Source organism: Miniopterus natalensis, chromosome 9 (assembly GCF_054644295.1).
Source record: "Miniopterus natalensis isolate mMinNat1 chromosome 9, mMinNat1.hap1, whole genome shotgun sequence".
In the NCBI taxonomy this organism is placed as follows: Eukaryota; Metazoa; Chordata; class Mammalia; order Chiroptera; family Miniopteridae; genus Miniopterus; species Miniopterus natalensis.
In genome coordinates, this window is record NC_142089.1 from 42989940 (window position 1) to 43016851 (window position 26912).

Consider the following 26912-nt stretch of genomic DNA (forward strand, 5'->3'; position numbering starts at 1 on the left):
TTGTAGCCCCTGCACCTAGCATAGTGACAGCTAGAGTTTGAGTCTGATTCTGTGTGGCACCCAGGTCCCTGCTGTTTACTGTGATGATGCCTTCTCAAATGCTTGTAAAAACATTTCCTTAGAACCTAACTCACAACAGCTGATAAAGCTCTTTTATACACACTATTCTCACATAATCTTCATAACAATTCAGAAAAGTAGATATCATGAGGTGAAGAAAAGAATACACAAGTAGAATATTAATTTATCCAAAACATACCATGACCCAAATCATTCCCTTTGTACTCCAGATCCATGCTTTCTTAGTTAACTGAGCTTGCTAAACGCTAATAGTTACTTTGCACATTTAAGATCCACTCATACTTCGTGAGCACTCAGTATCACCAAGAAATATGCTTGGTAGCAATGAAAAGCCAAAGGATGTGAACCCAGGAAAATCATAAATTAATCATCCATGCTACTGCAGCCCCAGAGACAAGCAGGGATGGGGAAGAAATCGTTGGCCTCTCCGAACTCCCCACCTGCAGGTGTCCAGCTGCCAATATAAATAGCATGGTCTCTTCTACCCTGGAGCAATTGGTAATTTGTTTCCTTTTCTTTTTTATTAACTTCTACCACCATAATATTATACCATAGCACCTAGTGCTTATTGGCTTATTAAAACAGACACTAATATAAATTATAATTTCAAGGGAAGGGATGCTGAAATTATGGAAATATATGTATTAAATAATCTTTTCATAGAATTTTGCCTGGAAGAAAATGCCTCAGTATCTGTTTTATTAGTTGATACTCATTCCACTATAATCTGAATTAGGTAAATTTAGATAGCAATGTTAGCACCTAAACGATTTTAAAAATTCTATGCCCTTTACTACTGGATCTATGCAAATGACTCAGAATCAAATAGTACCAGCATTTTATATGCATTTACTTACCCTAGTTCCAAAGGTTAGTTACTTAATGCCTTGCTTTTTTTCTGAAAGCAAAGCAAGATTTATGTAGCACCTTGGAGCAATTTATGCCTCTAGCTTCTGTTAATCTTGCTGCATTTATTATTGGCTACCTACCCTCAAGAAGGATTCTCTCAACTTTCAAATTATGCAAAATGCTTTTGTCTTATAAACCACATACATTTTCATAGGCAGTAGCTAAATTTACCAAAATAATGATAGTACCCATACAGATGCTTCTTCATCATTACTATAAAATCCTGGTTTAAGAATCATCTGGGTGTTATTTTACCATCTTCAGATTGAACCCTGTGGTGGTATAATAGTTTAGATACAAACTTGGCATATATTTATCTTTATAATACCTACTTTTTTCAAAAAAAATATGCAAGAAAATAATAATATAACAATAATTTCACTAGAAATACTTGGGGGGGAAATATTTTAAAGCATTTTTTGAATCTATGGTAATGCCTATCGTGAACTATGTGAAAATTACTGAGCAAAATAGATCCTTGAGTTCTTAAATGATATACCCCACTTTGCAAAGTGCCAAATTATAATACCACACTTATATAGTTTCTCCAACAAAATGCAGTAAGTGAATTTCCCAAGCTTTTATTACACCCATCAAATTAGCAGATGAGAGCAAAGCCACTGGGTCAGCTAAGTCCATTTACTCTTATATGTGAATCCTGTACACACCCATGTACTCACATATGGACACATATATACACACATGTATGCACACACTCATATATATATTCATATATACACAGAGAGAGACACACATAAACACACATATTCATGCACATTTACATCTCAGCAAAATTAGAAATTACTTCTTCCAATAGATACATGTGATCATTCACAGAAGTCAGGATCCTAAATGTTAAATCTACAAAGGTCCATAGCAATCTTTGGGAGCAGCATCTATTCAGTAAAACTTTTACCAGCATTACTGAATTTCTTAAATAAAATTTTTGATTTTTCACTAAATCACCCTGACCATTTTCTCTGTTATTTTGAAATATTAAAGATCTACAGAATTTAGAAGTGCAGACAATGATGCAAGGTGATGATTTTCCATGTCCATGTCTTTTAGATTTAATTGGTTATATGTGGTGAGAATAAGAAGATTTATTCTTAACCTTTTAAAGTATCTAAATCAAATGTCTAGAATGTGGTGCTAAAAATAATTGAATGAATAACTGAACCTCAATTTGGTTATTTTCTCTGAAATAATAAATTTCAATAGTAATAACTTCATTACTATTTTTTACATTTTTCAATTGCTCCTTTTAACCTTCTATGGAATTTTAACAACTGAGCAACTCCATTCATACACAGTTCAGTAGCACTTTATCAAAAGTAAAGTACAATTTTTTGTTAATAACCATGCTCATTTTGGGAAAGAATGTGAACCTATCATATAATTCTCTTTTGGTTCCCCCTTCCCAAACATGAATAAATTGTTCCCATGGTCTATTTCTGCAAACTTACATCACCCTTAGGGTGTCTTAAAAACAAAAAGACCAGAAATTTCTTGAAATTAATAAAGAAAATTGTTTTCAGGCAATTTCTTTAAGTTTGCTGTCTGGCGAAAGTCTTTTTTTATGTGCGTGCATATTTATGTTTTCTTTGGCCGTAATAAAACGAAATTGGTACAGTTGCTGATCCTAACTTTAAAATGAAATAGAATAGTTTCTAAACTAATGAAGAACCTATATCATCATGATATTAGGAATTTAACTAAAGAGTTTTAGCTTTTTTTCACACCAGAAGGAATCTTGCAATTCTCAGTTGCTCCCTGTGACTAGGAGTCATGTCTATAGTGATCCTTCTGGCCAACCGAACTAAGTTAAGTGGAAGAAAGAGAAATGGGGTGATATGGAGAAAAAAAAAAAATACCTGTGTTAAATTCTGGCCACGTCTCAAAAATCTATGTTGCATAGACCTAGCCAGATGAACACATTGATTTTCCCACTTCACTGGCAAAGAAACCAAGCCAGAAAAAGCATGGGCTTATAATGCCTACCCTGAATAATTATATTTTAACTGCTTAATTTTAATAACTTGAGTTGTCATATTTTAATATCTAGAAAAATTGTGTGTGGCATATGCAAACATATTAATCTGGAAAAGGTAAAAATTAGAAAAATAATGCTTAAAGACAGACAGATGGACATTAAATACTTATCTGGTTATTTTCAAGTAATACATTCTTTAAATGTTATCTATGTTTGGTTTCCAAAGAAACACAAGGAAATTAATTCCTACCTAACCCAGGAGCTTCAGTTCATTACCTTTTTTCATACTTTCTGATAGGCGCATGAAAAAGAAATTCACATGGCCAAAGTATAAGAAGAAAATTGAGTTAGCTCCTTACTTTTCACTATGTCCATTAGACCTTAGGAAAGCTTCATCTAGTGTCATAATAAATCTTATTTTCAAATAGTTCCAAGCAATGCTTTGTAAAAATTCATGTAGTCAGAATATAGATAAGGTGGTTATATAATGATTTTCTAAAGGAGACAACTAGGACTATTTCCATATAATCAGATGAAACCTGGCAAGCAGCCCATCTCTGCCATGTTATAAAGAGAATGGTCTGGTTCTTCCATTCTAGCTTTGAAAGACAGTACCTCAGAGTAAAGCTGCACATACACACTCTAGCCTGGCTTTATTTATCTGTAGTGATCCTTCAAAACATCTACATAAAGTGGAACAGGGAACACTAAACATAATATCTCACCCATAAGAACTCCCCAGGAAACCAAGTAGTTAGCACGTGTGTATCCTGTAGGTTAGGGGAGAAGAAAGCTTTTGTGAAAAATTAATCTGCTTTCAGAAGAAAAATATCCCACTATTTTATCCCTCCATGGTGTGTGATTACTTGCTATTACTCAGGGCAGACTACGGAGGATGCCCCAACATAAATAATAATAAAGGGAATTATTATTTATTTAAAATAATAAGCAGTAAATCAAAAAATAAAATATATATGAAGAGTTTAAACTTTAATGCATAAGTGACCTATATAAATAAATTTAGAATTAAAAGTCATGATTTATTTACACTGTGATTCCAATGGTACAATGATTTTATGTTTTAATTTTTCCCTCAAAGCTATCTGTAGATAATGTTACATAACCATGAATCGGCCACTAGGCTAGTGTTAACACTATTTTGGTTTTAATGCAAGACATATGCTCCCAGAATCAGTACAGCCTTATAAACTGTGTTTTAGGCTATGGTTTGGAATATTAGAAGTTATATACTGTGTTTATATGGTATCAATTTATACTCTAAATAGTAATATCATACAAAGAAACAAGCAAGTATTAAATGTTGTGGTTTCTATCAGTTGGTTAATTTTATTATGATTATTTTTATTTGGGTACTGTGAATACTCTAAACTTTTCTTTAAAATTTAGTAAATAACTCTAAGATTGTTATTTTAGTTGAATTTCTTGCTGTTTCAAAAAAACTGTCGATATAGAATTTTTTACTGAGTAAAAATTGTATAATAATCCAGTTCATGACATATGTTTTTCTGCAATTAAACAAAATTAATTTTACCATAATCATTAGGGACTCTCTTCAGAAAACTATGATAAACTTCTATTGCATCACTAAAGAATGCCATACCATTTTTGCAATAGACCCCGTCCCAGCAAAGCAACATTTTAGACAATGGACAAGAAGACCTATCTCCTAGCGGCCAATGGAATCCTTATCCTCTTGGGAGGCGGGATGTACCTCCGGACACCATTACTAAAAAGGTAAACAACTTTAAGTTAATGGCACCAACCATGAACCTTGCACATCCATTGTACTCCATATCTTGTGTCTTAACATCATTTCTAGCTTTGTGATAAATTTAAGCTAAATATCATCTCACTATAAGAAGATTGGTGAACTGTAAGTGTACTGGAAAGGATGAAAAATGAACATCGCCAAATGTTCAGAACTGGTAATAAATTTTTGTAAACAACACTCTGCCCCTTCTCTGCAGATACTAGCTCGTCCTACTAGTGCCTGACACCCATCTTTGAAGTGCAAGTACAGGAAGTTGTGCAACATATGCTTCAGACTCTCTTGGCTTCAGGGTTATGGTGTAGCCAATTTGCATGAAATGAAATTTGACTATAAAAGTTGTAGTCCTTCATTCATCCAATAATTCACTTAATAAACAGGGTGCCGCACAGCACCATGTTTTGAGCAGCTGCTAGATGCTGGGGAACAGAAATGATAAGATATGGTGTCTTACCCTTAGGATCTTTTAGTCTAGTGAGATAAGCTGAGTAATAAGTAGGTAATTTTAAGACTATATGTTGAATTGCCGTAAGAGCTTTAAAAAAGACTGAGAAGACAATTGCGAGATATATGAGGGACGAGGGATTATATTCCAGAATATATATTTTTTAACTCCTACAAATTAATAAATCATACAATAGAATGTTTTAAAAAATGGGAAAATACATGAGGAATCAGAAGAGTAAATAAATATCTTAAAAACAATCTTTTAATCAAGGAAATGCAAAAAAGATCCTATTTTTTACTTGCCAGATTTGGAAAATCTAAGCAAGTCTGAAAAAACTGACGTTGTTTGCAAGTATAAGAGCAATGGAAACTCTTTCATGCTGCTTGTGGGAAGAAGAAGGACACTTTGGTGACAAATTATCTTATAAAGCTAAACATGCACATACTCTACATTCCAACAATTTTCTTCCTGAGATGATGTTCTAGAAAAACTCCTGTATGTGTTATTCAAGACATTTGTAGTGTTTAGAATACCTGAAAATTGGAAAAACCCAATGAGTACCACCAGGAAAGTGTATACATAGATTCTGTTACACGAAGAAATACTTTACAACATGGAAATTAGTTAACTGCAATTATGATAATGTGTATAAATTTTAAAAAGGTAATTTGAGTGAAAAATGAGTTTCAGAAGATGTCACACATCAAAAATACCATATTTATAAATCTCAAAAATAAGCAAAACTGAATACATTATTTAGGCATAAGTACATGAGTGAGAAAAGTAATTTTATAAAGAAATGATTAACAAAAACTTTAGAATTGTTGTTATGTCTAAAGGGGAAAGTGGGTAGGATGAGGTAGATGGTATTATTCCTTAAGTTGAATTGTGGTTCTTACACTCTAGTTCTTCAGTTCATGACTGTTCATTTTATAAGTGTGCTTCATAATTTACATATACACTACATAATCACAAACTTTCTTTGTAACCTAGGTGATGATTTTCCCCTTGATGATGACTTCAGTACTTGTAATATATATAAAATATCAGATTATTCACCCCAAATAATTGTTAACATCCTAATTTGCAGGTGTTACACATGTGATTAATCTGGCTGTTGAGTAATATTCAGCAGTACAAGTAACTATAATATGGTGTGATTAGTGCTGTGAAAATGGGATACAGCTCTATGAGGGTACCTGTTTAGTAAAGAAGCTAAAGGAAGTTGAGAATGAAGAGTGGTGTAAAATAAAGCTGTAGGGATAATCAGAAGCCAACTCACGCTGAGCTTTATTGTGACGGAAGTGGGAAGGGAAACACGGAACTCTTTTAAACAGGGCAAATACATGATTTAAAGAGCACTGGTAGCTTTTCAGAGAATGAGTTGGAGAGGAGAAAGACTAGAGGCAATTGAGCCAGTTAAGAAACTTCTATTGTCATCCAGGGGAGAGTAGATGGAAGCAGTAAGGTGGTGGAGAGAAATGCATAAATTCAGTATATTCTTAAACATTACACTGGACATGGGGCATAAGAGATAAACTGCAGTTCCAAGATTGATACCCAGGTTTCTAATTTGGGCAACTGATGATATGCACTGAGATGGGAAACACAAAAAGAGAAAATGGAAATGGAGGAGAAAGGGGGCTTAAGTTTTAATATGTTGATTTGATGTATTGCTGGGACATCTGAGTGGAGTTGTTCCGTTCAGAAGAGAAATCTTAGCTGGAGGTACAAACTTAGCCATCATCAAATGGAGCCGTGAGTGAGATAGACAGATGACAATGAACTCCACGAACACCAACATTTAGTTTTCAGCTATATAATATTAAATCCTTTGGTTATTTCCCCCACACACACACTCTTCCATTCATACTGTTGACTTTATCCTAAAATTGGTTCCCCTCATTACAGAGTAAATAGAAACAGAGCCCTAAAAAACTCAAGGAAGGAGTTGCCTTTTGAACGAAAAGACAGAATTATGGTGGCCTCTGGAAGGGGATATTTAAAACGGCAGTCACCGACCATATCTAGACTGATGGGAGGAGGCCATTGGTGAAGAGGAAGTTGGAAAGCTCAGGGAAAGAGGGAAATCTGCTGCTTTATGAGGAAGGAGGAGGGGATGAAACTGATGGAAGCTGAAGGAGTGCCTACCAGAGCCTCGGGCAGATTGCTGACCAGAGGAGCCACATGCATATATGTAACTGCACAGGACTATAATTTTCCCATACGAGGAAAGCCTTGTTCATTTATCACTCTAGATGGAACTAAGAGGTGTTTACAGTGTACATCCATACATCCATTTTACATGAAGTCTATTTTCAGAGTCCGTAATATCGTGTTTAATCATACCGTCAATACAAATCATGACGATCATTTTCTTCCTTCTCTATGTGCTTTAATAACCCCATGCAATCCTATATATTGATTAGACATTTGTGGGCTAGTTAACTTTATTAATGGCTAGAATAATTGTTTAATCTATCTGAAAACTTTATTTACCATTTATACTTCTTGTCAAATTGAAATAATATTCTATGGCTTTAAATTTTTATCGTGCCTTTTATGTGTAAACTCATTTGTATAGTCTTCCTACTATCATGATTAGTATTTTCTTTTTTTTTTTTTAAATATATCTTTATTGATTTCAGAGAGAGGAAAGGAGAGGGAGAGAGAGAGAGACAGAAACATCAATGATGAGAGAGTCATTGATCGGCTGCAGCCCACAACCGGGGCATGTGCCCTGACCGGGAATCGAACCCTGATCGCCTGGATCCTAGGTCGACGCTTAACCGCTGAGCCACGCCCGGCCGGGCATGATTAGTATTTTCTGACTACCCCATGTTATAGTTCTGAGATTTCAGAACCTATAAGTAGATATGACTACCTATTACCTCACAGAGTAGAGAGAATAAAGAATGTTTTAAATATTCAAATTTAGTTTTATATTATATATCAATTTAATATTCAGTGAGAATTAACCTAAGGAAATGAAAATGGTAATGAGATTATTTGCCTGGGCTGCAGGATTTACCAAAATAGGTGTGAGAATTATACTATTATCTATTGGGTTTATATTTATTCTATAATGAATGTGGTTTTTTAATCAGTGTTACTTTTGCGGATGTCGTGAAGTGAGTAGTCATTAGGCTAGACAGGGTAAGAGTAGAAAATTAGAAATTGAACTACAAGTGGAATGGAGAACGAAAGGAAAGTAAGAGATGAAGAAGTCTTAGCCAGCACCCTGTTTGAGTCTTTTTCTCAAAGTCTCTGCAGATTTTTTTAATAGTTATCTCTGTGCCTACAGATACTACTATGATGCTACTATTGTGATATTACTACTATGTAGTACTAGTAATGTGACACTACTGTAATCAGAAAATACTGTGACACTGCAGAGTCAGTGGGAAATCCCTTTTAGAAAGGCTTTATTGAACTTGGGGCTCTCTGTTCTGGCTATTACAGCTCTTTGGTTGAACTAATACTCATGGCTATGACTAGCGGTACTTCAAGTACTGTAGTAGAACAAATGTAGGTACTCGCCAAGCTGTGGGTCCAGGGATGGAGGCACATAAAATAATTAGATGAAAAGTGTTTATCTATCAGAAAGAATTTTGTTCCTGTATCTGTCACAGGCCTATGTGCGGCAGCCGCTTAATCCACGGCAAAATGTCGAGGGTGTTACATCCTAACTTTTTTGTGTAATGGTGTAATAGAAGGTGTAGCTTTAAATTTTCTCTTACTATGTCAGTCTCCAAAATTTCAAATTCTGATTTCCATTAATTCAAAAAGTCTGAGAATCACTACTAGAAGAACAAGCCACAGCTGTATAAATCTCCCCCTGAATTCAAGGCAGTACTATTCGCGCACTTTAAGAATTGCTGTTACAACCTTGCAATGGCAGAAAACTGCGGTGGTTTCAGAAGGAGTATCTTTATTTGAGAGCCCTATCACCTCACTGCCTTCACTGCTGCAGTCTGTTGGATTATGCTGTAGTCACCATGCTAAGAACTATTGTGTACCATGTATTAAATATTACTCTCTGCCGGGCATTGTGCTGAATGCGTTGATGCATTTCTTCTTCCACTCCTCACAACCATCAGATGAGGTAAGCAGTGTTATTGCTACCCACTTTATGAAAGAAAACACTGAGTTTAGGTTTTCTCAGCTAGAGACTTAAGATAGGTTCAGTTACTTGCCAAGATCACACAGGTGACTAGATATTTTAGATTTTCCTCTATGTAACAGAAAAGAATATGAAGGTCATAGTATAAAATAAAAAATGAAAACAATGTTTATTTTAAATCAGACATTATATGATTTGGTAGAATCCTCCACAGGAATCACAAGGCTGTTTTTTCCTGATTCTGAAACGGCAAACTCTTTTAAAAGTATTGAGAGTCTTAAATAGGTTAAATACCTCTGAGGAGATTTAAAATTGAAGGATAATGCTGTCATGATATGTTAAAGTGTTGGGTCAGAAAACCACTGCAGCAAAAAGACTAAAGTGACGTGTTAAAACAAATAAAACAAAATAAATCCATTCTGGAAAGAGTAACTAAGAGACTTTAAAGCCCTAGCGATATTAAATCTGAAAACTTGTTAATATGTAGGGACTGGCCACTCAAAGGCCTCTTTTAGCATTGTCTCTTTAGCATGACTCTTCTCCCCAAGTGGCCACTATTCTAGGTTTGGTGCACAATGATTTGGCAGTTAGAATAGTAAAGATGGGTTTCAAGAGTCAAAATCAGGAGAGACACAGTTGAGGAGAAAGTATTAAAAATACAGCTAATTTAGTCTTGGCTCACCAACTTGCCCCTTAGACTGATTTTGCCCATGACTTTCTCATATCTGCAATGCCAGCCATTGCTCGTAATCTCTGAGGTATGCTCAGGAACTCATTCCAGGAAACTAAAAGAAATTATCTGTGTTTTTTAGTCATTTTCATTTTTTTTTTCTTTCTTTCGCAGGCCCCCCCAAATTGGAATTTCTGCTTTTTCAGACTATATTAAGATTTTTTTTAAAACAGTGTGGTGATTGCAGGGGGTCGGGGAGGGAGAGGTGGAAGAGGGTATAGGGGAGATAAATGGTGATGGAAAATTTTTTTTTAAAATAAATAATAAATTAATAAATTAATTTTTATTAAATTTCTAGGAAGGAATATTCCTTATTTTAATTTTGGCATTCATCATATTTCTTAGTATAATGCATCTTACTGTTTCTCTTAGTACATATTTAGAAGGATAAAGCCTAAAAGATCTTTCGCAAGCTTAAGTTGTTTTGTTATTGATCATATGACAAAGTCACCAATTCTGTTTTTAAAACAACTGAGTCAAATTACTTCTGGGATTGATTTTGCACTTGGAAACAAAAGTCAGACCATTGTAGAACTTTTCAGAGAGTAAGAATAAACTGATGCTATTTTTTTTTTAAATATATCTTTATTGACTTCAGAGAGAGGAAAGGAGAGGGAGAGAGACAGATAGAAACATCAACGATGAGAGAGTCATTGATCGGCTGCAGCCCGCAACCCGGGCATGTGCCCTGACCAGGAATCGAACCCCAATCTCCTGGATCCTAGGTCGATGCTCAACCGCTGAGCCACACCTGGCAGGGCACTGATGCTATTTTTAAATAAGAAATAAATGTTTAAAGGTACTACATTAAAAAAAATCAATGTAACCTATGCATTTAGCAATTTAAACACATTTTATTATGCTATAAAAAATTTATCTAAATTATAATAAAATTTTAATCATAGAAAAGTAGTTTTCTCCAAACCTCTTGCCATTAAAAACAAACATTGCTACCAGTACTACCTGTGACACTGGAATAAAAATAGCTACCAGTCTTGGCTTTTGCAGTTTAACTGAGACTGGGCAATGATACTGTTGGAATCCCTTACACCAAAGGTGGAGGGGAAGGTGGATGTAGCTCATTTACATAGAAATAGAAGAAAGTCTGGAATGGATCAGAAAGAGAGGTGAAGACTTAAATATTGAAAAACATCAGGATGGCAGAAAGCAGAGTAAATATTGAGGCTGTAATTGAGCAAGGCAAGATGTGAAAGAAGCAGATATGAAAATCAATTGGGTAAACCTTACACATAAAAGATAAGAGACAGGGAAACAGAAATGTTTCTTATTTCCTCCAACAACGTCAAATTCAAGAATGTTTGTTTTAATTTAAAGTAAAATTGAGTTTAAAAACTGATTGTAAAACTTGAGCGATTGTCAGTGCCATACACTCTCCTTTTGTACAGAAGGAAATACATCAGGTAGTTAACTTTTGCCTGAGGCTTTGTATTTTTTTCCTCCCAAAGCAATATACATTATTACCAAAGAACTCCCAGGAGGAATGCCTTGGTCTCATCAGTCCATCAGCAAATGAGAACCACCTTCTCTATCACTGTGAGTGATGCGAAGCGCAATCCAGGCTCCCTCTTTTCCTACTCTCTTCCCTAAGCCTCATTTTTCACCTCTGATCGGAGCAAATTTTGCACTGGTTAGAGTGAATTTTTCTTCTGGTAGACCGGGCCATCACTGAAACTCAAAACCAGATTGGAATCCTTTGTAATGAGTCATTTTGAACTCAAACATTTTTCTTAACATTAGGAAAAGCGATCTTCCTGAGTCAGTGGGTAGGCTGAGATTCTCCTCGCTTCCCTCCTCCTGTTCCCATCACCCCCGCCCGTGTTGCTGTCACTTAGCACTTTGTATTGAGCAACATAAAGGCTACATTGGTATCCATGGCGCTGGCACATTCTCCAGAGGGTGCCGAGCTTCAGGAAGAAATAGTAGCCAAATGTATTCGCAGTGAGTTCTTGCCCAGAAAAAAAACAAGAAATGAGTCAGTGAAAGAGCAGGTTGATGAAGTCATACAATTATAGATTTTTAAATTACAAAAGAAGAAATCTTTTAGCATAATCTATTGCAGAGTTATTTTCTTGACCAAAAGCCACTTTTTTCAGGGGACAGAAATTTTAAAACGAGGGTGGAACGAACAGTGGGAAGATAGCAAATGTGCTCAAATAACAAATAACCTCTATTGCTTGCAGGTCTTTGAAAATGACACTCTTGGGTCTAAATCTACGTTAATGCAACTCCCCTGTCCTTAGAGGTGTCCAGAAATGATCTGGAACTGCTTATTTGTGTGAATTGTTAAGTGCCCACTCCTTCATTTTCCCATTTGGCTGAAAAAAGTTTTAAGCAACAGTTCCAATCATACCAGTTGCCTGGGAGGTGAACATACCCACTGTCCCAAATATCCCTCCAGGTTGGGAGGGTTTGGCAGTAGGAAAGGTAGGTAGGTGAAAATTATACTTTACGTGACTTTTGTGTTAAGAATCAATTATTGATGCCATTGCTAAGCATTTACCAAACACCCATTGGAGGCTCTTTGAAATTTCTGGTGCTTATACTTAGTGACTAGATTAAGACACCCACTAATTTCCCCTGGCTAACAAATATACACCTCCTTCTCTACTAGACTAGCCTCCACATGGTCTTTATGGAACAAATAACAATTACTGTTTTAGGACAGGATAAAAAATGCATTGCTTGTGGTTATGCAAGTTAAAATATGTAGAATAATACAAAGAATGATTATAGGAATTGTAAGCTAAGGGCTCAAATCTAATCTTGAGAATTTCAAGTTACACTCATTTTATGTTACCAGTATCAGAAAACTGTCATTTAGATTAATTAAATGTATTTTTTTTCTAAAACATAGTTTATTGATTGGTTATCATGTTACCTTTTCCAATAAGTCAGTGCAGCCATGCCTGTTGCTATATACTAAAGAAATAAGAACAAATACATCCAATTAGATTCAATGTCCCCCATAATTGCAAATTATGGATATAAAAGAGAGAAGGCTAAATATATATAAAGACTTGCTTGTTAAACAAAAATTAATTGCCAAAGCAAGAGTACTTGGCCTATAGGAAGTCAAAATTTTATGAAAATGGGACCCTTCAGAGTTAGCTACATGTACTTAGTAATAGTAGCTGAATCAGGAAGAAGGGTTTGATGAATCAATGAAATAATTTACTTAATGATCCATTTCAAATATTTATTTCATTAAACTGAACAGCTGGAATAATACGTGTTTAATCTGATAATTTTAGTATTATTTAATTCATAGATGTTTTTAAACTTACTCTATTTTATTATGTAACTAAGTTCTCAAAAATAATGCAGGTAGGAGGCTGTGAAAATGCAAATGGAAAAACTCTTCTCTAACATAAGCTAAAGTGACAGCTGAATAAAATATTGTTTAGTTTTACAGTCGATTTTTAAATTAGATCTTCTACTTAATACAACATTAATTCTTTAACTAACAAAGCACATCCCCTTATCTCCTAATACCCAGCAGCAATACAGCTGTCTCTAGTAGTGAAGACTTCACTGTCATAAAATCAGGAGATTGTTCTCCTCCAAACTGGCTCTAAATTACTTCCTTGATAAAAATGTAAACTTAAACAGTGTCTATCAAATGGCTATTAAGTCAGAGGTAGCATAAAAACTTGTCATAAACTAAAGCAATAGAAAGAGTGGCAGATTAAAACTACTTATTCCATCAATTCTTGACACACGTTCCTTAAAATTATTCTACTTCAGAAAATTGAGATAACTCAATCACATTTATACTGTCTTCATTTTGGAAGAAATCTAAAAGAGAAAAAAAAGCAGAACTAGTCCAATGCAATAAAAATGTCCATGATTGAGTATGTAAATTGAAGACCTAAACATGACAACTGGCAGATCAAGGATTGTTGCCAAGTAGAGAATGTCAAAATGATAAGATTCCATTTCTTGCCACTTGATTTTTATCTGACTTACTCTACTACCTATGGTTCTAAGGAATCTTATGGGTGACAGAAATGATTGTCAAACTTTTATTGTTATTGTTAACATTTTCCTTTTTATTTTATTTTAAGAGTGTGTAAATCAGCATCATCACAAAGCAAATTGTAGGTTGAAAACTGTAGACTTAGCTCTAATTTAATCATTTTTGCTGTTATGGATACTCCCTTTTTTTCCCCTTTTGGCTAATAATTTCTCATTCCATGGCTATGCTTTATAAGTTGACTTTTAACCATAGAAGAATGTGCTTATAGAGATTCAATAAGCCAGGAATAACTGCCTGCACATATCAGCCAGCTGCCATCCTACGGCATATATATGCACTGGAGGGCAAAGCCCTATTGCCTCACTTTTTACCTGTCATTTGAGGCACTGGAGTATATAATCAGTATTTGTTTTTTAAAAATTTAAGATCAGCAAATGTTTTGAATGCCCCCCCCCCCCCAAATACTGCACTGTGCCAGCAGAATGCAGTATTGCCAAATCCCCAGGGCAGGGGAAAGAACACCTTCCTACCCCCCTCTCTTCCAAACTTCAGAGCTCCTTTCCATGTACTTGTTCAAGTTTGCCCTCTAATGCCTAAGTGGGAGAACATAGATTTTTGGCATCAAAACTGCCCTAACTAAATACAAATAAAACAAGAAGAAAAAAAACAAGCTTAATCATTTGGTTGTCACAGTCATAAAACAATACGTATTCGGCACTGTAAAGATGCTTAACATACACAGTCATCATCTTCACAACAATCCTGTGAAACAAGAAGGCAGGAGCATGGAATTGAGGAACACAAGATTGGAGCCCAGTGTGTCTGGTTCCACAGCCTAGTCTAACCACTGTATTCTACTAATATGATATATCCCTCCCACCCCACCCAACAACAAAAAATCAGAATACATTGTAGGATAGCCCTGTTGCAATACTCAATAACCCACCTTCAATATCAGGGATATATTTGATATATATTTAGCTTGTTCTTTTTGCCACAACTTGGAATTATTTCTTCTATTTCGCTGTTCAAAAGAGAGAGAAAACCCTGGCTCCAGTCATATATTTAAAAAGGATTTTAAGTCCCCTTCAATTTGCTCTTTGTGACCTACACAAATCCAATATTTTAAATATTCCTAAATGGGCTTGTTTTACAAGCCTTTGTTTTCTTTCATCTAAAACATGTACAGGTTCTTTACCTTTATGAATCTTGGAAGGAAGAGAATCAGGAGCTACCTACAGATCCTTCCATCATGTTGAATTTAGTTCCTTATGCTAATTTTGTTCAATAATTTAGCTCATCGAACCTCCTGATGGTATCTTCTAAGATTCTTACCGCCCCTTTCTGTTTGATAGTCTCCATTTTCCACAAAATAACCTAAGTCTTGTCCTAAGACCACTTGTGAAAGTGATAAAACCACACTGAATTTTGAAGCAAGCCCTGCAAAATGGCATTTACACCGATACATAAAAGCTAATCTCTGCACTACGCTGCAGAAAAAATTCTCTCAATGTTTTTTCTTATTTCTTAAGGTCTTACTTTGTATTTCTTTTAAGCAGGAGTGCAAGAGAAACTGTGAGCCTTAACTTTACATTTAATGGCCCTTGAGCACATTGAACTTTGCTGTTCAGTTTCCTCCTTTGGGAAGACAACGATGCATACCTTGTAGAGCGGCTCTGAAGATTAAGACTGTGACGTTAGCCCTGGCAGGTTTGCTTAGAGCGTCCTGGGACTGAAGGGTCTCGGGTTCAATTCCCTTCAAGGGCACGTACCTCAGTTGCAGGCCCGATCCCCAGCCCCAGTCAGGGTGCGTGAAGGAGCTAACCAATCAATGCATCTCTCTCACATCGATGTTTCTCTCTCTCTCTCTTTCTCCTTCCACTCTCTCTGAAAAGCAATGGAAAAAATATCCTCAGGTGAGAGTTAAAAAAAAAAAAGATTATGATGTTAAATAAAAAGATTATGATGTTAAATATTTATCACAGCACTGTCATATTGCGGAGGTGAGGCAATTAAACACCCATATCAGTGTTTAATTGATGGTAGCTACTATATAATACTTATCGTTTGGGATAAAAATATGTAAATTATGGACAAGCAAAATCTCTGTTTAGCTTTGTTCCTAACAGCAGGTTGTTAATGAGACCAAGGTCATGAATTAGCATCCCTTTCGAGTTACTTATACATGAGCACAGGCTACACTCTTCATCCAGACAGTTGTCTTGAAAACATATCCAGTGATGGGGATGGAGATATCTAGGGGGAAATGAAGCTGAATCACAGCAACCTAAAATATTAGCCATAATAGTGAGAGGAAGCGGTATCATCTCTACTTATGGCAGAATTTTTTTTAATTTTTATGTGCTGTCTCCCTCTATAAAAAAAGGCTACTTCTCAAAATCTGGAACAAATCCCTAATTTACTGCTTGCTGACAAATAACTTGTAAGGCATAGTCTCTCTGAGTAAGAGTTAGGGGAAGCATGGAGTTCAGACATTGGTGGATTTTCAAAAGTTGGGAATATTTAGGGATTCACTGACCTTGAACTAGGGAGGCATGGTTACCTGAATAAGACTGTTGCTGACTGCCTAACCTTCAGGTGCAGTTTCTAAAGCAAGCTGTCATTGATTAATTACAAGTTTAAAACAAGTTATAATTGGTGATTATTTATTGCTATGGCCAAAGGACAGTCAGACCTTTACTCAGCAGATAGGAACTTTTTATTCTCCTTGCCATTATTGAGTACAGCAATGTGCTCAATGTATTACATTATCTTTTTTAATCCTCAGTATTCTGTGAAGCACTTATTATCTACAGTTTTCATATGATAAGCAAAGGGCTTAGGTAACTTGCATAAGATTGCCTAACTAAAAAGTGATAGAGCAAAGAATAAAACCCAGGTTCGTCTGACTCCAAAGACTGTGTTCTATCTGTACAGCCTCTATTAAATTTTTAAATTAACTCCTGGCATTTCTGTAACATTTCACTCCTATAATTTTGTCATTTCAAGAATGTCATACAAATAGAATTATACAATATCATACAGGAAGCTTTTGGGGTTGGCTTTTTATATATATATATAAATCCACCCTTAAAAGAGCACATCACTGATTTCAGAGGAGATGAAGGGAAAGGAAGGTAGAGGGAGAGGGAGAGAGAAACATCAATGATGAGAGTCATCGATTGGCTGCCTCCTGCACGCCTCCTACTGGGGATCGACCCTGCAACCCAGACATGTGCCCTGGCTGGAAATTGAACCTCGATCTCCTGGATCCTAGGTCGATGCTCAACCACTGAGCCAGGCTAGCTGGGCTTGGCTTTTTTTACTCAGCATACTTCTCTTTAGAGTCACTCAAGTTGCTGTGTGTATCAGCAGGGGCTTCTTTTTTGTTGCTGATTAGTATTCTAAAGGTATGGATATATCACAATTTTTTTTAACCACTCACCTATTGAAGGAAACCTAGATTTCTAGTTTGGGGTTATTATGAAGAAACTTCTCTAAACATTCATGGACAGATTTTTGTGTGAACTTGTCTTTCTTTTTTTTATTATTAAAAATGTTTAATGCTGACATAATTGCAGGTGTCACCCTTTTCCCCATCCTTTGCCCACCTCCACTCATCTCCCCCTCCCCCTCCCTTGGCCTTCACCAAACTGTTGTCGGTGTCCATGGCTTACACATATTGATACATATTGTTCTTTAGTTAATCCCTTCATTTTATTTATCCAGTCATCTCCCCTCCCTTGGCACCCGCCAGTGTGTCCAATGGATCCATGCTTCTGTTTCCATTTTGTTCATCAGTTTATTTTGTTTATTAGATTCCACATGTTAGTGAGATTATATGGTATTTGTCTTTCTAAATATCTAGGATAAATGCCCAGGAATATAATTGCTGGATCATATGACACTTGCATGTTTAAGTTTTACTTTTAAGGACCTGCCAAATATTTTTCCAGAGTGGCAGCAGACTATGAGTGATCCAGTCTTTCATCATCTTCAGCATTCATTGTTGTCAGTCATTCTGATAAGTGGGTAGTAATATCTCATTGGGGTTTTAATTTGAATTTCGCTAATAGCCAACAGTGTTGAACATCTTTTCATGTACTTATTTGCTGCCATCTGCATATCCTCTTTGGTGAAATATCTCTTTATGTCTTTTGACCATTATTCTAAATGAATTGTTTAATTTCTTACTGCTGAGGTTTGAGAATTTTTTAAAATAAATTCTAGATACTATCCTTTGTCAAATATATGGTTTGCTAATATTTTTCTTGAACTCTGTAGCTTGTTGTTTCATCTTCTTAATGTTTCACATTTAAATCTATGACCTATTTTGAGTCATAATTTTTATGTAAGATGTGAGACATAGGTCAAAGTTCATTTATTTTGCCTATGGACGTCCAATTGTGCCAATACCATTTGTTGACTAGGCTGTCTTTTATCCATTGATTTGCTTTTGCACCTTTGCCAAAAATCATTTGGCCTTTATTCTTGTGGGTCTATTTATGGGTTCTCTGATTCACTCCATTTATCTATCTGTCTGTCCCTCTGCCAATACCACACATAATAATCTTGAAATCAGTCTGATTCTTCTCACTTTATTCTTCTTTTTCAAAATTGTGTTAGCTATCCTAGTTTCACTGGCTTTCAATATAAAGTTTAGAATAATAATATATATATATATATAATCTCTCTGGAGTTCTGATAGGAATTTGTTAAACCTGTATATCAATTTGGAGAGAACTGAGATCTTTACTGTGTTGTCTTCCAGTCCACAAATATGTCTCTTCATTTATTTAAATCTTTGATATCTTTCTTCAGCATTGTGTTGTTTTCGCCATATAAATCTTGTACAAGCTTTTCTGACTTACACCTAAGTGTTTTACTTTTCTTGAGTGACTGTGCATGGTACTGCATTTAAATTTTGGTGTCTACATGTTCATTGCTCACATACATAAATACGCCTGCAAGTTGGCTGAATTCACTTGTGAATTCTAGGAAATTTTTTGCTGATTCTTTTTGGTTTTCTATGTAGACAATCATGTGATCTGTAAATAAGACATTTTAATTTCTTCCTCTCCTATATGCCTTTTACTTCCTTCTTTTGCCTTAGTCTACTGACTGGAACTTCCAGCACCATGCTGAATAAAACTGATGAGTGTGGACATCTGTACTGTGTTCTTGATCTTAGGCAAGAAGCATTCACTTTTTTCACTTAAGTTTTAAGTTAGCTGTAAGTTTTTTGTAGATGTTCTTTATCAAGTTGAGGAAGTTATGCTCCATTTCTATATTTCTGAGTTTTTATCATGAATGGATGCTGAATTTTGTCACATGTATTCTGCTTCCATTGGTATATTCACATAATTTTTCTTCTGTAGCCCATTAATATGGTGCACTGCATTTATTGACTTCTGAATACTGAACACGCTTTGTATCACTGGAATAAACTCCACTTGGTCATGGTGCATATAATTCTTTTTATACATTGCTATATTCTGTTTGCCAATATTTTGTTAAGGATTTTTGTATTTATATTGATAAATAGTATTGCTCTATAGCTTTCTTTCCTTTCTTTTTTTTTTTTTTTTTACTGCCCTTATCTGGTGTGTGATAATACTACTTACTAGCTTCATGAAATAAATTAGGATGTGTCCCCTCCTCTTCTATTATCTGGAACAGAGTGTGTAGAATTGGTGTGAATTCTTCTTTAAATATTTGGTAGAATTCTCCTGTGTAACCATCTATGCCTGAAGATATCTTTTCTGGGAATTTTTAAATTACAGATTCCGATCTTACTAGTTGCAGGGCTTTTTTTGGGGGTGAAGGGTGGCTTTTCAAATTATCTATTTCATATTGGGTGAGTTAACAGTAGTTTGTGCTTTTTAAAGAAGTGACCTGTTTCATATTTAAGTTGGAGTTATCTGTAGTATTGCCTTATTATCCTTATGATGTCTGCCTGATCTGTCGTAATATCTCATTCTTTATTCCTGATTTTGCCAATTGGTGTTTCCTTTTTCTTTGTCTTATTCAATCTTGCTAGACATGTGCCAATTTTATGATCTTTTCAAAGAATCAGCTTTTTGTTTCACTTACTTATTTCTTGTGTGTGTGATTCATTGTCAATTTCATTGATTTCTGCTCTTATTATTTCCTTCTTCCTGCTTGCTGGGTGTTTATTTGGCTTCTCTTTTTCTAAGCTCTTGAGATAGGATTTTAATTATTGATTTGAGGTAAAAATCTTATTGTTATTGTGAGGGAGATACTGATATTCTAACTTCCCAGGTAGTTTCCACAGATACCTCAGTGAAGGTAGCCGTATTAGTAGACCCTCTGTAGCCATCCTACTGGGAAAGTACCGTAGAAGGGTGCCTCATTACTTCTGGGTGGGGTGTAAGTCCATGCTCTTGTGTTCTCCAGTGACACCATGGGGGTTGGACCAATGGGGATAGATGCAGTGGCACTTTACTTGGCTGTTGGTGTGCCTTGTTACATCCCTCTGAGGGTAGAAGTCTAGGCTCCCCACTTGGAATTTGCTGGCATTGTTGGGATGGGACTACAGGTTTTTTCCATGGTGTTTGGCTATCGTAGGGCAGTCACTATCTAAGTTTTCTGTCTTGCTAGGCTGCCCTTTTTTCCTTATCTTTTGGCTAGATAGAGTAAGCTTCTGTTGAGGTTTTTCTCATCTGTACCTTTAGGCATTTTCAGCTTACCTGCTTCTTCAGCTCCAAGTCTAGGATATATGACAAAAAAATAGAATTCAGTGAATTCACCACTGTGTTTTTATTTGGTCCCTAGATCCCTAGCTGACCTGCTGTCTTCTGCCTACTTCTCAGAGTTTTCTTATATTTGTGTATACATAATGTCTAGTGTTTTTAATTTTTCTTAATGGAGAGAATAGGGGAAAGTATGTCTACTCAATCTACTAGGAAGCAGAAGTCCTACTGCCTCAAGTTTTAAAACTTAACCTGCATGTTAAAAACAAAAAAAGAACATGCAGAATACATGGTGTAGATATAAAGTGATAACTTTTGTTGTTGTTGTTGTTGTTTTACAAAATTACTGAAACTGACTCATTTCAATGAGTGCTGCTGATGCCTTGAAATCAACTACTGAATTATCCTTTGTAGATGATTCTGTGTTGGTAAAATTGCTCCCAAACATTTTTAGAACTCCTTTGGACTTAATTTTAGAAGATGATTGTGTCCATATGCATATTCTCAGTGACATAAATTGTCATCCTTTGAGGCTATTTGATTTTTGGAAGGAACCCAAATGGTCAAAGAGTCAAGATGGGGAGTAAACCAGATGAACATATTGGATAATACACTTCTAAGCCTAACATTCTTTTCTAAGGGAATAATGTGAACAAAAGCATTGTTGTAGTGAGAAAGTCATTTCTTTCATATCGTACAAAACCTCCCAAACCCTTTAAATGTAGCAAGTCAACGTTTCTTTTCTGTGGTGTTGACATTAATGTTTCCTTGTGTCCTATGGATATTGGAGTTTTTCCCTGGAAACGTAAACTTTGACAGCATGTTTTGGGGTCAACTTGAAAACACAGTATTCCATCACTATTCTCCTCAAATGCATGTTTTTTTGTCCAACCTCCCCTTGAAAGTTCAAAACAAATGTCAAATCTTCTCTATTTCTTTTTATCATTCAAAACGTGTAGCATAGGCTTTACAGAAACCTTTTTGTTCAAATTCCCCTTCAGGATGAGTCAGTGTTCTCATAGCTAACCCTCTGCTTGAGTAAATGCCATCTCTGACATTTTCTACATTTTCATCAGTCCTTTGTACTTCACTATGAGCATCCTTATTACCTCTCTTAAGCCTTCCTGATGGTCAGAAAACTTCCTCATCGCAGTTCCTCCACACTGTAATTGTTCTTTTAGATATCTTGTGTCCTTTATGTCTGCTTAACTTCACATCAAATTTAGTGTTAATTCTTTGCTTTCTGCAGCTGTCATTCCCCGTTCACTGCAGCCTATAGCCCAAACACAGGCTGAAGGAACTGCTGCTGATGCAAACAGAATCATTTTACAGCATGTTTCCTCCAAGCCCACTTTATGTTTTGCCAAGCCATATAAGAACATGAGCTTCATCACTTCATAATCATAGAAAGATTACTAAGTACACAGAGCCTCAGCCTTTTTGTTTAACTGAAAAATTCCAAGTCACATACATAGTATCTAAAATAGGTAATAGAGTAATTCAATAAGTAGGAATGGCCCTTTGGTGAATTAAAGAGCAGCTAAAGATTTTTAATATATTCTACTCAACAAGCTGGTCCTTTTGTTCCTTTTCAATTCACTGATAGTCGTAGTCAGACAGCCTTGGTTCAAATCCTGGCCCTACCAGTTTACTAGTTGGCAAATGTCTTGGGAAAGTTACTTAACCTCTCCAAGCATTAGTTTTCTCCTCAGTAAAATTGGGTAATAATAGTTATCACTAATGCTGTTATAAGGATTAAAGGAGGTAACACATGTCAGTTTTAGCTCATTGTTTGGCACCTTGTGTTTGGATGGCAGCTATTATTTATTAAATGCCAGTTACTGTGCCAGTCATTAAAGATGACAAGTAGGAAATGGTGCTTGACCTCAAGTTCCAAATTGAAGCAAAATCCTGAGCTCAAACTGTCCCATCAGAAGGAAAAAATAAACCAGAAAAAAAGGAATCTGAAGGTTATTACAGTTCTATAATATATAGAATTAATTTTGCACCCATGGATAGACCATTACCAGAATAGTCTAATCAATGAAGTGATTGTTGATAAACAGTCATTATTGATTTTCTCATGCAGATTATGCATTCTGGAACTCTAGCTATATTCTGGATCCTTCTGTTTTTCTGGGTGTTAAAATTCTTTGCTTGTCTATGTGATCACTTTCTGCCGGTGTTCCTCCATCCCACTGACTCAAGCACTGACTGAAGACCCACGAATATTATGCCAGTGGAGGTGGGAAGCAGGTATAAAAGTAAAATCAGTTGACTGTTCAGTAGCCAGGTCAGCCAACCTTAGACTATACCCCAAGTTTCTCAAACTCCAGGAAATCATTTTCTCTAACTAACTCAGCATGCCAGTTAGTTCACTCAAAGTGTAGCAGTTCAAAAGGGGATACTGTGTTTATGGTGGCTTTTCTCCTTCCAAACAGGAGAACATGAAATCTCACAGACGTAGGAGAGAATTTGATTTGCAAAAAGGAAAAACTTGACCAGTAGGCTTTTTACTCTTCTAGAATGGCTGAGAAGGGAATAGATTCCATAGAGAAATACACATTTGCCCTTTACACGGTTATCTAAATTGTGTCGATGATGTTGTAGTTCTGTGGTCACTGGCTAATTGTGTGGGACACTGCTGGATTGCTAATTGTTTTCACTGTGCTGGGATAGCCTGAAACTTTTTTGCATTTTTTCCTTCAGTTTCTCATACTGAAATATCTTTGCTGTTTTTGAATGTAAGAAACTGCATGATACCAAGACAACCAGTTAGATACCTAAAAATATAATCAAGTGGTATTTACTTTGCCCTACATATGGCCAAATAATAATTTCTGAATATTTTTTTCACCAAAATTACCTCTTGTTTTGAATCAAGCAATATGCCTTTCATCTTCTTCAAATGATTTTCTATGATCATTGTCATTTCCTGATGTCTCTTAAAAAATTAAAATTAATCTCTTCTTTTAAAATTAGAATTAATCTTTTCATTGAATACCTGTTTAATAATTATTCCTTTATTCCTCCAACCTGACTTTTTCATAGTAATCAAAATCTTGATTTGTCAGGAAAATTCACAGGTTTCCTAGCTAATGAATTCTAAGGTGAAATTCATTTTTGAATTCCAAATTACCTACCTTTAATAGTTCAATAGAAAGAAAATGAATTCAGGAAGTAAACCCTCAGATCCTTCCATAGTGATGTGTGAAGTACCAAGCACAGCACTATACTAACACATATATTCAAAATATCAATGACAAGCATTCACTTCCCATGTTAGGCTTCCATGTTAAACTATACGTGATATTAAAAGGCATATACTAGATTACCAGCTCACAAAACAGAAATGGTTGCTTGGTAGAAAAGATATCAGGTAGAATGATTCAAGGAGCTGATGCTAGAAAGAAGGTGAAAAAATAGGAGTGAACAAAGGAGCAGGGGTTTGCACCAAATCAGTCAAAGATGGGCGACCACAGTGAGCATGCCCTCTACTCCATAAATGCCTTTAAGAATTAAGAAATGATTATCATTTTAATTAGAGGTACTGATGAACCTCTGAAAGCTCATCATGAGATGATCTTCATACAGAGCTCACTTTGCAGACCTTTTCAGATCTAGTGCCTCCACGGGCTATTGATACAGGAATTTATCACATGATTAATTTTTAATATAACTTCAGGATGCCAAAAAACATATATTTGATTTTAAAATGCATAAAATTAATAAATATTTATTATCCTCACTTGTGCAAGCTCACTAAGCACTTGTGGCATAAAGGAAAGTATGTAATTCAATTATTTTGCCTCAGAATTAAGGACCAGGTTCTATCATTTTCCTCTGATGTTTCATATATTATATCTCTCTCCCTGGTGTTTTTCAAAATAAAATGCCATATAGAACTTTATTTTTAAGTTGTGACTTCTTTTTCTTCTTGAAATTTCTTGGACTGAATTTTGTTCCCTTACAATGGGAGCTAAAATAAACTTTGGCAAACCACCAGATGACTCCGAATGTATTTAATGCAACCTTGCTCCAATATTAACATTTTCACAAACCGCAGTAGGCGGACCCTTGCTGTTTTTTCATTATCTTTTCTAGCCGTGGCTGCAAGCCCAAATGATGCCACTTTACCAGAGAGATATTCTGTACGTGTTTTCTACTTTAATCACATCCTTTCAGCACCACGAATCTTCATCTGACAGATTATCTTCTCCACAGGCAGGCAGCCATATCCAGACCTTGATGGGGTCCCAAAGCCTTCAGCATCGTAGCCGGGAGCAGCAGCCATATGAGGGAAATATAAACAAAGTGACCATCCAGCAGTTTCAGTCACCATTGCCTATTCAGATCCCCTCTTCACAGGCCACCCGGGGACCTCAGCCTGGACGGTGCTTAATTCAAACTAAAGGGCAACGGAGTATGGATGGCTATCCAGAGCAGGTGAGAAGAGTTTTCACAATTTGTGAACTTGCAGGAAATGTTCAGGGAAGTCCAGTGAATCCATGCTTTTTCTTCCCTCATTAATGTAGCCTGGGACACATTAATGCTGTCACTATGTTGAATAGAGTGGAGCACTGTTTGTAGGGATTTTATCATTATTTTCAGTGGTTAAGGACAACAACCTATAGGAGTTGATGGTTGGTAAAATGTCCATTTTACGTGAGGAAAAACTGATGAATCAGAACAGTTTTTGTGGTTTATCCTACACCCTCCCCTCTCCACCCCTCACTGCACTTTAGCTCTGCAGCACCGCTTTGGGATGTCACAAAGCGCTTCAACGGACTAGGCGTGGTTACCAAGGCCGCTGGTGAAATTAACAGTGTGAAAAGCAAACTGTATATTCCTTTCTGTTCGTGGCAACATTTTTTAAGAGTCCTACCTTCTGATTGTTGAAGAGTACAGAGATAAAGTTTGCTATGGAGAAAATGATAAACAACAGTTAGAAGAGAAACACTTCTGAAATGCTCCAAAAGCTACCGAAAAATGCCAGGTAGCACACAAAAACTGCTGCTCTTCTGTCCTATCTCAAATCAGAATTTGCTTTTCCATGATAAGAACCTGTTTTTCTTCCTTAGGACCAGAAAACTGAGTAAGATCTCAGCTACTAAGTTATATTAAGCTTAGAAAGTAAAACATTAAGATCTTAATACTCTTATAAAATTAATTTCTCTTCTTTGATTCTTCAGATAATTAGGCAAAGCTGACTTTGCCCACTGACTTCACTAAATTCTTCATATGGTATATAAAGGTTTCACTGTAGTATTAGTTCAAAGCTTCACATATTACCCACCTTATTTTCTGAACGTATCAGACAAGATTATCCTCATTTTCTAGTTTTCCCCTTTCTATTGTTAAGAGCCACTTATTATGTGGATCCCAGATGCTCTTGACAGCTCCTCTATTTCTTAATACCCTTCTTGGATCTGAGATTATGTATTAATCATTCTCAGAATTATAGATATTTTTAAAGATAATTTTTTCTGTCCTACCTTGATCTAGGCCAAGTGTTGGATTTAAGGTAAAACGAATCAGACAGGTGCCTTTAAGGAGGTAATGATGTGTGGTTTTTAATTCTTCAGAGATTCTAAAAAGTTAATGAAGTTTTAAATTATGCTCTACTAAAGGCATCTAGAAGGTTAGAAATTGTTCATATCTCACAAATACTATAATCTCAACTCAGTTCTAAGATTTGGTTATTCCTAATAGCAGCTACATGGGTGTTTTTTTCTGAAAATCAATGCATTTAAAAATTCACTGAGGTCAACTCCCCAAATTCACTGAGGTCTGTCTTCACCTACCTTGAATAGTAAGTTTAGTGTTAGCATGCACTTATTCTGAACACTCTAAATTTAAAGATTTTTTTCACATTATCCCTCCAATAACACATAAATTGTACAGTTTGACTAATGAGAAGATTATTAAGTTTTAAAGTTTACGTGCTTATTAAATTTAAAACATCATGACTGAGAGATCATATTTAGAGTCACTTGCAAGTGTTTTGCTTCACCACTTGCAAAGCCAACTCTGGTGCCTTTCAAACCTAGAAGTAAAAATGTAAACATTCAATGGCTATGTTAAGGAAGGGACTTAAGTATGAAAAAAGTCCTGTGCTTAGAAGAGCCC

At 35.7% G+C, this 26912-nt stretch overlaps 1 protein-coding gene across 2 annotated transcripts in view; it reads left to right on the plus strand.

The window, feature by feature from the left end:
- Positions 1 to 26912, plus strand: part of LRRC7 (leucine rich repeat containing 7) — a 293661-nt gene that overhangs the window by 232883 nt on the left and 33866 nt on the right. For both annotated transcript variants that reach the window (XM_087820512.1, XM_087820513.1), the window contains 2 exons: positions 4619 to 4738; positions 25008 to 25229. In XM_087820512.1, the coding sequence (XP_087676638.1) occupies positions 4619 to 4738; positions 25008 to 25229 (342 nt within the window). The remainder of the gene's footprint in view (positions 1 to 4618; positions 4739 to 25007; positions 25230 to 26912) is intronic.